This window comes from Penaeus chinensis, chromosome 22, assembly GCF_019202785.1.
Source record: "Penaeus chinensis breed Huanghai No. 1 chromosome 22, ASM1920278v2, whole genome shotgun sequence".
NCBI classification, from domain to species: domain Eukaryota; kingdom Metazoa; phylum Arthropoda; class Malacostraca; order Decapoda; family Penaeidae; genus Penaeus; species Penaeus chinensis.
This window is the reverse complement of record NC_061840.1, coordinates 25,898,522-25,913,521: the sequence shown is the minus strand read 5'-3', so window position 1 is coordinate 25,913,521 and position 15,000 is coordinate 25,898,522. Positions and strand designations below refer to the sequence as shown.

The window sequence follows — 15,000 nt, the reverse complement described above, 5'->3', positions numbered from 1 at the left end:
ATACATATATATATGTACGTATATATACATATACATATACATATTATATATATACATATACATACATATATATATGTACGTATATATACATATACATATACATATTATATATATACATATACATACATATATATATGTACGTATATATACATATACATATACATATTATATATATACATATACATACATATATATATGTACGTATATATACATATACATATTATATATATACATATACATACATATATATATGTACGTATATATACATATACATATACATATTATATATATACATATACATACATATATATATGTACGTATATATACATATACATATACATATTATATATATACATATACATACATATATATATGTACGTATATATACATATACATATACATATTATATATATACATATACATACATATATATATGTACGTATATATACATATACATATACATATTATATATATACATATACATACATATATATATGTACGTATATATACATATACATATATATATGTATATATATAATATGTATATATATAATATATATATATATATATACATGCATGAGATGCGTGCGCGTGCGCGCGCGTGTGTGTGTGTGTGTGTGTGTGTGTGTGTGTGTGTGTGTGTGTGTGTGTGTGTGTGTGTGTGTGTGTGTGTGTGTGTGTGTGTGTGTGTGTGTGTGTGTGTGTGTGTGTGTGTGTTGTTTCATCAGAGCACTTTTGTCCCTAGCACAAATGTTCATGCTTGACTTAAGCTTGCATATATATTCTTGTTCAGACACGGTTTGCATTCTTAAACAATCCAAAAATCCCGTAAATAATATTTATCATAAGTATTTACTTATACCATCGGTCAGGGGTGACATGCTCAAGAGACCAGCTAACTGATAACACGAATAGTTGTTATGGCGGTAACCAGTATCAGAATTGTGATTTTGATGGTCATAACTGAAGGAGAAATCAGTGCAAGGTACCTATATATACATATACATATACATATACATATATATATATATATATATATATATATATAAATGGCGGTATTAGTAGAAATATAAAATGGCGGGATTAGTAGAAATATATAGTGCATAATATATATACATGTGTGATATATACAGTGTACGTGTGCGTGTCTGAGAGATTAGTAAAAATAACGACCTCCACTTTAAAGACACAGCAAAGGATACGAATGCGATGATAGAGCCTGAGGTAGGGGTCATCCCCCACATTGGGCCTCAGTCCCAGGCACCTAAGCCTCTGGGCTGGTGCAGTGGTAACGTGTCGGCCTCTCATCCGAGGGGTCGGCGGTTCGCGCCCCGCCCAGGCGCGAGAAGTTGTAAATGTCACCTGGAGGTTACTGCTGTGGCTGGGCACCACGGCGGGTAAGAACTAAGCTCAGCCGAGTCAGCAGCTGCAGCTTACACACGTTAGCGAGTCGGCATTAGTCGACATAGGCCGGGCGAGGCTCAGCTTCGCATATCGGACTTATCCTTATCCATCTCCTAGACCTTCTAAGACAACAAGAGATTGGGATATAGTGACCATATTCACAATTCACATTTACATTCTGCAAAACAATCCATCTGTCCATTCTTACACCATAATGCAAAGATAACCGGTGATTCTAAACTATTCAGCGCCGAAATTTAGGACAAAATCAACTAGGGAACGGTCGACCTGACAATGCTGCGTGGCGAAGAGATCGTGGGTCAAAATTTATACTTTTATGGACCATCTTCGCTCTCTTGAACCAAAGCTAAAATGGTCATTCCAACATGTCTTGGTTCAATGTGCTTTCTACGTTTAAAGAAAAACCTTATCAAGACGTAACATAAAATTGAGCCCACAGGAGGTTTATTTTTTTTTTATCTTCCTAGTATTTAATATGATGAGTCATCAGGCTGTATACAATACTCGTAAAATAGTATGTTTTTTTTATTCTATAGCTGAAAAATATATTCCACAGCTTCCGCAGCCTTCTTCATACGCATCGACTGTCATTTGTTTCCCCACAACCGGCGAATTTCCGCATAAATAATTCCGCCTCTTCACACACATGGGGGTAGATGTCTGGCAGGGTTGCCCATCCGTACCCCGTAGATCGAGCTATTTAGTAATTTCTCTTGACCAGGGGCACGGACAGACGGCTAGTTTGTAGACGGGGCTTCCATTAAGAGGAAACTCTAAAACCCGAATTCTTAAGGCCTGCCCATACGAGGACATAATCGATGGGCACACGGCCTTGCACGGATAAAGATGACGTCACGGGCGGACAAACTAGTGGTAGTTTCCTCGTTTTCCCGCCTGTAATCTTTAGTTGGTCGCGGTTCATGCCGGCTTACGTGGACAGGTTTTCTACGAATAGTAGTCCTGTGCCCCCCCCCCCCCCATGTTAGCAGGGTTTTATTTCTAAAAGCATACAGTAGGTTCTCCCCTGGCAACTTTTGCTTCCATGCCTAGTTTTATCATCAAGCTCCAACTTTAATCAGCTCAGATTTAATTATTTTTTTCAGCATCTTGATTTATCCTAGTCACTGGTTAAACGTTAAATCCCCTCCTCTTCTTAATTGGTTATAAAAATAGCTTAGCAAAACAACCTTTCACTTTATTTAATTAAAGAAAACCACATTCGCGCACAGCTTTCAAAACCATTAGAAAATGTACACAACTCAGTACTCCTCGCCGTCCTCCTCTCCTGCTTCCGCCGAGTCGCAACCCACTTCCTCGTAGTCCTTCTCGAGCGCCGCCAGGTCCTCGCGGGCTTCCGTGAACTCGCCCTCCTCCATGCCCTCGCCCACATACCAGTGCACGAAGGCCCTCTTGGCGTACATCAGGTCGAACTTGTGGTCGAGGCGCGCCCAGGCCTCGGCGATGGCGGTGGTGTTCGAGAGCATGCACACGGCGCGCGACACCTTCGCCAAGTCTCCGCCGGGAACTACGGTCGGCGGCTGATAGTTGATACCCACTTTGAAGCCCGTGGGGCACCAGTCCACGAACTGGATGCTGCGCTTCGTCTTGATGCCTGCGATGGCGGCGTTCACGTCCTTGGGCACGACGTCACCGCGGTACAGCAGACAACACGCCATGTACTTGCCGTGGCGGGGGTCGCACTTGACCATCTGGTTGGCGGGTTCGAAGCACGCGTTGGTGATCTCCGAGACCGAGAGCTGCTCGTGGTACACCTTCTCTGACGAGATGACAGGGGCGTAGGTGACGAGGGGGAAGTGGATCCTGGGGTAGGGCACCAAGTTGGTCTGGAACTCCGTCAGGTCGACATTAAGGGCACCGTCGAATCTGAGAGACGCCGTGATGGACGAGACGATCTGGCCAATCAGGCGGTTCAGATTGGTATAAGAGGGCCGTCCTATGTCGAGGTTCCTGCGGCAGATGTCGTAGATGGCCTCGTTGTCGACCATGAAGGCGCAGTCGGAGTGTTCGAGGGTGGTGTGGCGTCGTCAGGATGGAGTTGTAGGGCTCGACGACGGCGGTGGCGACCTGCGGGGCGGGGTAGATGGCGAACTCCAGCTTGCTCTTCTTGCCGTAGTCCACAGACAGCCTCTCCATCAGCAGGGAAGTGAAGCCAGACCCGGTGCCGCCGCCGAACGAGTGGAAGATCAAAAAACCTTGCAGGCCGGTGCAGTTGTCGGCCAATTTCCGGATTCGGTCGAGGACTATGTCGACGATTTCTTTGCCTATTGTGTAGTGGCCTCGAGCGTAATTGTTGGCGGCGTCCTCCTTGCCGGTGATGAGCTGCTCAGGGTGGAAGAGCTGGCGGTAACAGCCCGTTCTTATCTCGCCTGGAAAGTGAAGAGGGGATATTAGCTCAAATCTCAATAGCAAGAGATTTAACTCATGATTTGTAAACATTCTATAACGATTAGTAATCGGTCTAATTATATATGCGCAACTTCCAAGCCGACCGTACACCATTTAACACACTATTTTGGGAAGTTAAAAATACACTGGTAAATCTTAAAAATCCTCCGCGAACGATAAAATTATCAAATAACCCAAGATACCAATGCGCGAGTTTTAGCCTTACAGTATAAAAAAAAAAGGAGAATAAGAACTAAAGAATAATGCGTGATAAAAAATAATTCAAACCAATTTCCTAAAACGCAAGCCAAGCTTTGTTGTCAAAAAGACTTCACTTCAGGAAATACGAACCATATTTCGATTTATTCGTAGCTATCTCCGTACATATAATAATAATATGTACAAGTCCATTCGTGCGATGTGCACTCAAAGTAGGCAAATTTATGTTGAGAATGTTTACCTTTAACAAATTACCGAGACATGAAATAAAGTTCAATTACACAAAACCTTTAATTTTTTCATTGCATTATTTTTAAAGTTATTAGCATAGGGGTCTCTCCTAGTTTAATTAGAACATGTGGCATTCTTTTCGTACATTACATTCACACTATTTATATCTTTGTTATGAGGAATCGGATGAGAATTTCCGTCGCAAACAGAATAACCTTGATATGACCCGTCTCTATGGCAGGGAAGGGCATGAAGCATCACGGAATATACTTAGGCTTAAAATCGACATCTAAAACCATGAACCTCCCCGCCGTGACATTATACAAGCCAACTTTGAAAAACTACTGGAATGCAAACCGGTAAATTCTACTGGCACGCGCGCCCATAAGCATCTTTAACTTCGTGAACCCCCAGTGATATTTATTCATTATTCAATACGCTCTAGCCATGCAGCTCCGAGGCAGCCCCCAGTAGTCAAAACAGGTACAGCTGCTGCGGCCTCATTTACCGCGGAATGACGGAAAATATCCGCTGTTTATTACCGCTCAGAGAGCGGTAATAAACAAAGTTCTTAATGTCCGTTTTCTATAATAAAGGCGGGGGTACGGGGCGTGGCTGTCTAGGGAATAAACTGAAGTAGGAAAGGTTAGGTTTGAATTTCTGGGTTCGCACAATACCCTAGTTTCGGGACTTCCGCCTCTGGGTGGTGCGTCGCTCTCTTATTTCAAAGAACTCAAAACCACCTCCACACACACTCACCAATGACCGAAGCTTCGAGATCGACAAACACCGCCCTCGGGACGTGCTTTCCCGCCCCGGTCTCGCTGAAGAAGGTGTTGAAGGAGTCGTCTCCGACAACTTTTTCGGAGGACATCGTGCCGTCGGGCTGAATCCCATGTTCCAAGCAATAAAGTTCCCAGCAAGAGTTCCCCATCTGTGTTCCAGCCTGGCCCACGTGGATGGAAATGCACTCACGCTGTCGAAAGGGAAAAGTTTAATTCTCGTGAAGGGGGAGATTTAAATTAGCACGATTTACACAGGAATAAAAGTAAAATGTCTGAAGACTACGGTAGCCATGTTTCACCTTTAAAATTACGATATACAAGTCTGCGGTTAAATCAGGGATATTTTGCCTGGTTGACGCACAAAGCAAAAGCATTAAATCATGATTGGACAAAACTTTAATATGAAAATGCGTTTCGAAAGTCTCCTGATGACTATCTAATTTATGGATAAGGCTTCATTAATTGTTCCTCAAATATTAACAGTATTTCATTAATTGATTGCGTTAACAAATAGTATAAAACAAAGCAAACCAAAGCAAATAAATTGCAGTCTACGCGGATGTTATTCTCAAACAACACACTTTGAACACATTTTAGTCAGAGCTTGCAAACCTTATTGCATATCAGCTGTTGTTTGCTGGATTCTGATTTATTTAATTAGGTGATCATATCTGCTACTCAAGAAGTGCCGTTTATTCTCTTATGCAGAGAAATTATCTATGCAAGTTTATGCGGGCTTTATCTACGTACGAAATTAATTAAGATATTACACAGGAGTACATAGAAGTAGTTGTTGTTTTGCTCTATCGTTTCCAAATATTTTCTATATAAATATAGCTTTATGAAACTGGACCCATACCGTTAACACTGCCAATTTTGAGCGATATACTCTTAAGATAATTTGATGTGGCAAATACACATTTGATCATTTTCACTCACATGAACAGTAGACTCGAGAACTTCATTTCAGTCTCTTCAGTGAAGTGTTTAAAACTAGTGATAACGCCAACAATATCACCATTCTCTACCCGAAAGCTAATATTACTTACCATTTTCCTTGTTACGGCAAACCTTTTTTTTCTCTCCAAAGAATCAGACAACTTCTAACAACTATATGCAGGATGCTCGTCGATTAGAATCCCAAGAAACCGTACGATGATATCCTCCCGAGACGACGTACAACACCTTCCTTTGGACAGCAAATGCGGAATGTGGCTTCAGTGTAATCAGAGAAAGACGATGGCGAGAATGCACAGGGATTGGGGTCGGGTCGTCGCTGGTAATGGTGCTTGGGCAAAGAGGCTGTTATAAGAAAACGAGAGATTAGTTGTTTATGGCGGAAACGAGCTTTAGTGTATGTTTTTTTTTTTTTCTTATTTTCTGTGTATTATCCTTATTTTCTTTGTTTTCTATTGTGAACTTGAGGAAAAAGATAAAACTGATGTATACGTTTTAAGTGTGGACTGATTATCTGTTGCGGATAATTGCTCTCTATCAGAAACACTATGCCAAATGTTCATCGTAGGAGTTTAGACCTTGTATTTCCAAATAATTTACTGTTAATAGTTAGGACTTTATATTTATTTTCTTAGTATTTCATATATATATGCATATATATATATATATATATTCACAGTATTCCATGCATGTGTGTATATATAGTCATAATATTCCATATGTATGTATATTCCATTTAAATAAGCAAATACATATATACCATATCAATATATTCATGACATTCCATATTCATATGGCATACATTTGTGTACAGACACACAAATGAGTCCCAACATGTTTAAATATTTGCGCAAATACATACACTGTATAGGTACGTGAATGCAAGCACACACGGACATATATGTACACATCATTGTCGTCATAATTATTCATAATATATCGCTCGGCTTTTCTTCATTCACGAACTCGCACATTAGAGAATAAGTAACAGAGGAGCGGGCATATACGAGAAAGTGTACATGCTTTTGTATGTGTAAGTGTACCTATGTACATCTGTTTAGTAACGCGAGCCCAAATAGGAAATGAAGTACCCATTAAAAGAAGCGAAGAAAAACGTTTTACTTATACATAGTAAAAAGACACATGGAAGAATTTTATAGTCTAATTAGGAGACTCGTCGAGTTCGAAACGCTGCATTCTTAATTTTCTTATAGCGGAGAATTTTCTCATCTCTGCGCACGCGTTACTATGTTTGTTTTTTTTTCAACTCAAAACCTTTGTTTTCTTCTTTTAAGACCCAAAACTTTTTTTTTTTTTTTTTTTACCTATTTTTTTTCTTGTTTTAAAACCTAAAATCTATCAGTATTAGGAAAAAAGTATGGATGCTGTATAATTTAAGGTCAAAGTGACTGGTCATTAACTGTAATGGCTAATTAAACATCACTGATTCTGTGACCTGCCTTTCAATTCTAAATTCCCACAGGGTCTCCTGTGCAGGAATTGGGCAAGGTATTTATAAGGGAGGCAGCGTTATCCCCACTGGGATCTGGGGTAACACAAAACAAAATCTGATTTGTTTCTTGTTTGTATGTAAACTTCATTACAAAAAAAGGATTCGCAAGCTTAAACTTTAAGAATAAAAAACAAATCGCAACTTGAAACTATTTCTGTGTCCTGATTGGCTAGCTATGGCGCTACTCGGGTGACGTCACAAGCTCCGCCCCACTTTGACATGATACTTGAGAGGCGATTTTGATTGTGTTGTGTGTCTTGTGCTGTCGCTGCGTGCCGCGTAAATGCGAGAAACAAAAATATATATATATATATATATTCGTCCCAGGAATTGATGGACTTCAGTAATGCATTTGAACCGGTGAATCGTTTATTTCATGGAAGAGAAGTAGATAAAAATCCAGGAGTGATACAGGTTTTTCTTGAATTGCTTCAAAGTAAATATGCTTCTTGCGATAATCAGTTATTAACTGTACAGTAGAATACGTATATTTCTAAGGTTAAAACACATCTTTTTTATTTTTTTTGTGAAGAATCAGACAGATTGCAGGAATGCCAAAAAAAAAAATAAAATAAAAAAAATAATGGGCAGCCTCAGAAGTATTCTAAAAAAAATAAAAATGTAACGTAGGCTTTAGTCATAGTATGTGGAATTCAAATGAACGTCATGTGTAAATAAAATAGTTATTAAAGCTTTGTGCTCGTGCGGAGGTAATTCTTCCGTTATCTTAAATGCATATACATGTGTGTATGTATGTGTATATATATATGTATGTATATCATATACATGTGTATATATACATATTGGTTTGTACTTATACATGAAAATATATATATTCATATTGGTTTGTACTTATACATGAAACAATGTATATTCATATTGGTTTGTACTTATACATGAAAATATGTATATTTATATTGGTTTGTACTTATACATGAAAATATGTATATTTATATTGGTTTGTACTTATACATGAAAATATGTATTTTGTACATTATACATATTAAGGATTAATAAAGGTCTTGCTTCTCGTTTACCCCATATATTGTAATAATTCAGGTGATCTATCATATCTGAATTCAATTCACACATATCAGTGATTCTACGGCTTGCAGACACAACAGTTTACCTAATTCATATATTTAATCCACGTAGTTTATATTTGTTACCGGCTTATAGCACGTGCATGAAATTTGACCACACCGAATTGAGGATTTTTATATAAAAATGCAAATGAGTGTGAGTGCCGAGTACACACAGCTGACAAAATGGGGCGGGGCTAAGGCTGAGATGAGATACCAACTAGTGAATTTCTACCACCTTATTTATGGCCTTGGAATTGTGGATCTGGAATCATTAGGGAACGTGTGGAAAATAAGTTCGTTGTAATGAAAACAAAACAGGGAAGGTATACTTAACTATCCGTGTTGACTTAAGATTATACATATATGTTTTATATTACACATATGCGGTCATATGTATTTCTTAATCGTTTTAGTTTTTTATTCCTGTGACGGTATGTTATACTCTTTATACACATTATTGAATACCGTAAACGCAGTGTTGCCATTCATAGTTCCACAAAACGACTAGACTGGTCTTTAAAAAACACTAGACATAAGAGTAAGTGCTGATCATTTTCCCGCTAAAAGGGACTAAAAAATCGTTAAATCTAGAGTAAACTTTGTTTTTTTTCCCCCCCGTTAGATCATAGCTCAAAACTCTATAGAAATCACAAGAACGGCAAAACTGCGTGAACGCGAAAATAATTAATTTTAGTCTCTGTTTTAAGAAAATACATTTCTCTCACAGTAGACCTTCTGCACGAAAGAAAACGTTCTACGGGGAAACTAAAACATTCGCCATGGCCAACCGTAAAGTCAATATCCTCAAAGCAGAATATTGATTTAAGCAAATTTAAATGGTTATTGATCAAGCTTAAGTTAAAAAAATAATGACATCAATATTCACGAATCTTTTCTTTCCTCTTCAATTTTGGAAACTCGTAATATGCAAAATCATCTGCTCTTGCACCTTTATAACATGACATATGTCGTTTTTCCATCCGCGTATCTTCTTTATTATTTACATAAATATGCATTATATGTAAGCCAGTTTACATTTTGCTACAAAGGCTATTACTCTTAAGGCAAATCTTAAATTCAGTCTGTAATTTTTATGCAAACTTCTTTACTTTGGAATTGTTTGTACTGAACTTCCGTAGTCCCTACCCCTCACACCTGATTAGTGCTAGTATTTCATGTCCCTACCGCTGAGGGGTTTTGGGAACCCCATTGTAAAATCTATTTTGGAACCCAGTTCTTAACTCTCTAGGTACGCCGCTCGATGATGCATTGGACCGTCGACTTCGGCGTAAAATCGAACCTGCTAACGTCTTCCTATTATTTAGCTTATCGAAGTTGGATGCGAAGTTGGTTGTTAGGGGGGGGGAGGGTAACTAAGCATAATGTATGTTCTTATATGTACTAGTGTAACAGTATATGTAAAAGGAAATGAAATGTGTCTCTTCGGAATGTTTTGTTTACGATTCAAATTTTACATTTTTCTTAGAAAGAAAATTAGGTGGTGGATTTTTGTCCTCCATCTTATCTAAAATTGTTGTTCCTTATGAGTATATTGTATAATCTAAAATTATGTATTTTGTTTAGATATACAAATTCGCGCCAAGCAAATGCTGTCGCGCATGCGCGCTTGGACCTGAGAGCAGCTTCAGTTAAACTCGTTGTTCAAAGGTTACGTCTATTGTGCATCACAATCGCCTGTCACTCTTACACTGGCACTCGCACAGGCAAGAGGGTTTTCGCGTCTGTCCGCAGACGCCGTCGCGCCTGCGCCACTGCTGAGCAGAGACTGCAAGCAAGCGATTCAAAGAGCTCGATGACATGACTCAAATCAATGGAGAAGACATTCCTGTCGGAGGACATATCCCCCCTGGTGGAAAGGATCGTGGCGGCCGGTCTGGGCCCCATGAAGAGCTAGTTCCTGTAGAATCTCGCTGGTGACCACGACCGCCGTGGGTTCTAGCGGACTCCAACAGCTGGTTTGCCAGCCGAAGGAACAGTGCTCGTCCTCCACGAGGGCCGAGGAACAGAAGCTGAGGTAGAGGAAGAACTAAAAAGGCGCCCAGGAAGTAGGCGGGAGGGCCAAGCTCATGGACGAAAGGAGGAAACAGGAGATGGAGAAGAAGAACCGAGGGAAAGACAAGAAGGTTGGAGGAAGGAGCTAGTGCAAGAACCACAAGTGAGGAAAGCCTCACATATTGAGTAAAAAAATGATAATAATAATGAAAAATAAAAACAAGTAAACGTAAAAACGAATCTAAAATATATATATGTATATATATGTATGTATATATATTATATATATATATATATATATATATATATATACATACTTCACAGGGCACACACACGTGTGTCAATGTGTATGTGTACGTGTGTGTGTGTGTGTGTATACGTATGTGTTTCTGTATTTGCATGAATGTGTGTGCGTACGTGTGTGAATGTGTTTGTTTATATGTATGCGTTCGTATGCGAACGTGTGGATGTGTTTGTCCATGTGTGTTTGTGTGAGTGTGTGTGCGGCGGGCGCATGTGCGTGTGTGTGATTTGTAAAATATCAGGCAGGTCTCTGTGTTCGTTTGTTTGTGCGTGTTTGTATGTGTCTGTGTGTTTGCATGAATGTGTGTGAATGACATCAGGAAGGTATTATGCCTTTTATCGTGTATGTGTCAAAGATATAATATATTCCCTTGTTACTATCAAGATTCAACATTTCCCTTTTATACATCAGGGATGTTAGTATGATATAACAATGAGCGATTATTTTAAGTGTACATCACTGATGATAGTGGGTGTTTTGTCTTAAGCAGGGATCAAACTAACATTTCTACTGTCGACCTCATACAAAGCTGAAAACTATAGCTATTCTCCCTTACATTACTTCAAAATACAGGCTGCTCTATATTGATGCTTGTATCCGTTCGTTCATTCACACCGTATACTGCATCATGTCTGAAATCATATTCCATGTGAATGTGGAATTAATTTAGTTTTTTAATTAATGCAGAAATAAAATAAGGGACACCTAAGAATATATTCCACGTTACTGCGTCGTTGGATCGCTTCATTTCATGTAAAATGGGAAGATCATTGGTAATGTAAATATCAAAGAATAATTCGCACAACTTAGTTATGATCATTTTAGTTGTCACCTTTATTATTTTCATTATTAATTGCATTTTCATTTTAATTATTATTTACTTTATCATTTTCATTATCTTTTACATTATTGTTATTACCACAGATGTTGTTATAGTTCTTGTCATTATTGTACCTGGTGTTATTATCATTATTCGTTATATTATTGATATTGTTACCGTCATTATCATTATTTTTATTATCCTTCTTCGAGTAGTTTGACCGCCAGCTTATGCACAATGATAATTTCCACGGTTATCCAAGGATGGAAAGGAAAATGAAGGGGGAGAAGAAATGGGTCTTGAATTAGAAAAGGGGCGTGGGAGAAAAGGGGGGACTTAAAGAAATGGGGCCCAGGAACGGGAAAGGGAAGAGGATAAAGGAGCGGTGGTTGGGCAAGAGGAGAGAATGGGAGTGAGAAAGAGTGGCAGAGTGGTAATGGGAAAGACAAAAGGGAGATAGGAAGCGAAGGGTAAAATGAGGAGGTGCGAAGTTATTTAATTTTCTTTTCGTTCAGTGGAATTTCCACGGGTCCCGTTAGTCATATATCCTCATAGACTAGTAATAAAACATCAATATCTATATACACACACACATCAGTATTTCGAGCTATATATAAGAACAGTAGCTCTTAAACGGTATTTCATAGATGAAATACCAGGTCATTAGATAATCCTTTTTAAAATGGTTTGAATAGATTTCCAAAACTCAAATGCGTATTTCATATATCATCTTTATTATGTACAGTCTATATACAAAAATAAAATAAAAATCAAAGATCCTTGAAATAATATCACATGTATCAATACAGTGCAATATAACTATGAGAGCACGACTTGATGCAAAAAGCATTAAGTGGCCTCCTAATACAAGTTGTGGGGATCGATCACCAAATAGATGGGCAGCTGACAGTCGATACAGACCGTGGTCAAAACGAAGGTCCTGGCATTGACTGTGAATCTGGAAGGGCAGAGTGTAGCATAGCACATGGGGCACTCTTCTATAGCCTTATGACCCACATAGTAATAGCTATCCTTGGGGGTCTTCATGAAATTCGGGTAAATTGGAACTTCTTCCTTCGGTCCTATCTTTACTTCTGCAGATAAGTCAAAGAGGCCGACATTCTGGATGGGTTTCTCTTCATATTTGATGCATTTCTTCGAGTCATTGTAGTCATACTCATCGCTAGGGGTATTCCAATATTCGGGACATTTTCCGGTTTCTTTTTTCGGCTCTCTCTTCAGTTCATTAGGCGTTTCGAATAAATAGTGACTCCGATTGTGTTTTACATCTTCGCGTTTAATAGATTTCACTTCTTCAAGGATTATACAGTCTGTTGAATCATTCTTGGCTATATGATACTCAACCATTTCCTCTACATGGTCTAGGCTATAGGATTCTAAGAGCAGAACATCACCACAATCATCCTCCTGTTCTTCATCTTGCAATATGAAACTTCCTGCTCCATCTGTATCTAATGGCCCAACCCTGGATTCTTGATTAACCGGAGCATAATCCACGTAAATCCTTCCTGAATCAACGTCGGTGACCTGACAGTCGCTTTCGTCATTTCTTGCCACTATCCAGGAAGACTTATGAAGGGAATCTACATTGTTAATGTGAGGTGAGGATAGGTTATACGACTTGTTGGCACCGGTGTTGGGTGATCTTTTATCACCGCAAACTAATTTACGAAAGTTGAAGGTGTGTTTACTGTCATATACAGAACTACATATATCATCTCTCTTCTCCCGGTAATCTTGACATGTCCTTAGCTGCAATCTGCATTCCGAACACTCAGCTTCACCGAAAAGGAGATGTCTTACACTCTCCTCTTCTGAAGTGTTCTCTCCACATGGGTTACACACCATTGTCTTTACAGTGTTGTTATTAGCCTCCATCATGCCGCGGCTACCATGTAACACCGCCTCACTCCCAGCTTCTCTATTTTCTAGTGCTCCAAAATATCCATACTGGTTGCAGACACGTTGGGAGCCGCCTTTGACTAGGTAGGTGGGTGTGTGCCAGGCAAACCCACCCTTCCATGGCAATTCGTGTGTTGGTGCCATGCTGAAAGTACAATCAAGTGCTACTTGTTAGCCGTTTAGATTGTTAAGATCATATTTTCAGTCTGAATACCACACTATTATAAATACAATGTACTGTACCCGAAAATATATATATTTTCAGTTACAGTGCATGAATTCCGCATGTCACAATATTCAAATAAATGAATTCATAAATCGGGCAAACATATCCATCACATGCACACACGCGTGGACGGACGCGCACAAACGCACGTCGCACGTGCGTGCTCGTCTATAGTATTAACCGCTTGCCCCGATTCATGAATCCATGCAAAGCCATAACTCAACGGTCATCAATAAAACTTGCCATCGTCACATCGATCGACAAAAGTCACATACCTTATATAATCTGAAGAACGTCCAAAGGGAAAACAAATTGGCTCCATATCTCAGAATAGAGTCTCAGAAGCACGCTGATACTCTGCTACCGGTGCTGATCTACTGAGAGTCGATGCTTTCCCGCCTAAGATATTCAGTCGCCAACCAATCAGGTTCCTGGAATCGGCCGACACGCAGATACCGCGTTCCTATTGGTCTTTACGGGAACGCGTGGTCACATACCCTCGTGGGGCGATGCCATGTGTAGCTTTTTCATGTTATATATATATTTGTTTTTTCTCTCTCTCTCTGTTTGCATCATTGTTAGTCTCTTACTTGCATTTTTGTCTTTATTTTCATATTTCATAACTTATTTTTCTTTACTTTACATAGTACATTAATAGTATATTCACCACATGTACATAAACCAAAATCACATATTTAATAGAGAAGAGGCGAGTATGGGAAACTAGATATTTCCATATTGAAAGTGGATTATCATAACATGACAAAATATGTCACTAGTCATCAAATTTAACGGTCTCTGTATATACACTTACATAAGTCTACATATTAATGAATGGGCCAAACACGCGTTTGTATTTATATCCAAGCCTTCATTAATATGACGAAGTTACACCACGACAACATAACGAAAAAATGTGAAAAATGAAAAGTGCTGTCTCCGATTTAAAAAAAACGAATAAATATGAAAAATAGTAATGACCGTTTGCGTCCCAATGTTCCCGCCATAATAACGTAGTCTGTCCGTTTGCTTGTTTGAATTCTCATGTTTATAGCAATCTTTCCTCCAGTTTGATGGATGGATGATGACGTAT

General features: G+C 39.1%; 2 protein-coding genes and 1 pseudogene across 3 annotated transcripts in view; 1 reads left to right on the top strand and 2 right to left on the bottom strand.

The window, feature by feature from the left end:
- Positions 1-2,604: 2,604 nt before the first annotated feature.
- Positions 2,605-6,292, bottom strand: LOC125037166 (annotated as a pseudogene). Its single transcript, XR_007115953.1, has 3 exons — positions 6,116-6,292; positions 5,041-5,257; positions 2,605-3,812 (listed from the first exon to the last, which is right to left on the bottom strand). The product of XR_007115953.1 is annotated as a tubulin alpha-3 chain-like (transcript).
- A 6,272-nt stretch (positions 6,293-12,564) lies between these two features.
- LOC125037229 lies at positions 12,565-14,310 on the bottom strand. Its single transcript, XM_047630292.1, has 2 exons — positions 14,183-14,310; positions 12,565-13,826 (listed from the first exon to the last, which is right to left on the bottom strand). Exons 1-2 carry the CDS (start codon positions 14,227-14,229, stop codon positions 12,620-12,622), a joined length of 1,254 nt encoding a protein of 417 aa, XP_047486248.1. The 5' UTR covers positions 14,230-14,310; the 3' UTR covers positions 12,565-12,619.
- The window catches only part of LOC125037006, a 33,972-nt gene continuing 33,266 nt past the window's right edge, over positions 14,295-15,000 (top strand). The window contains exon 1 of the mRNA XM_047629968.1: positions 14,295-14,408. Within this exon, the coding sequence (XP_047485924.1) occupies positions 14,295-14,408 (114 nt within the window). The remainder of the gene's footprint in view (positions 14,409-15,000) is intronic.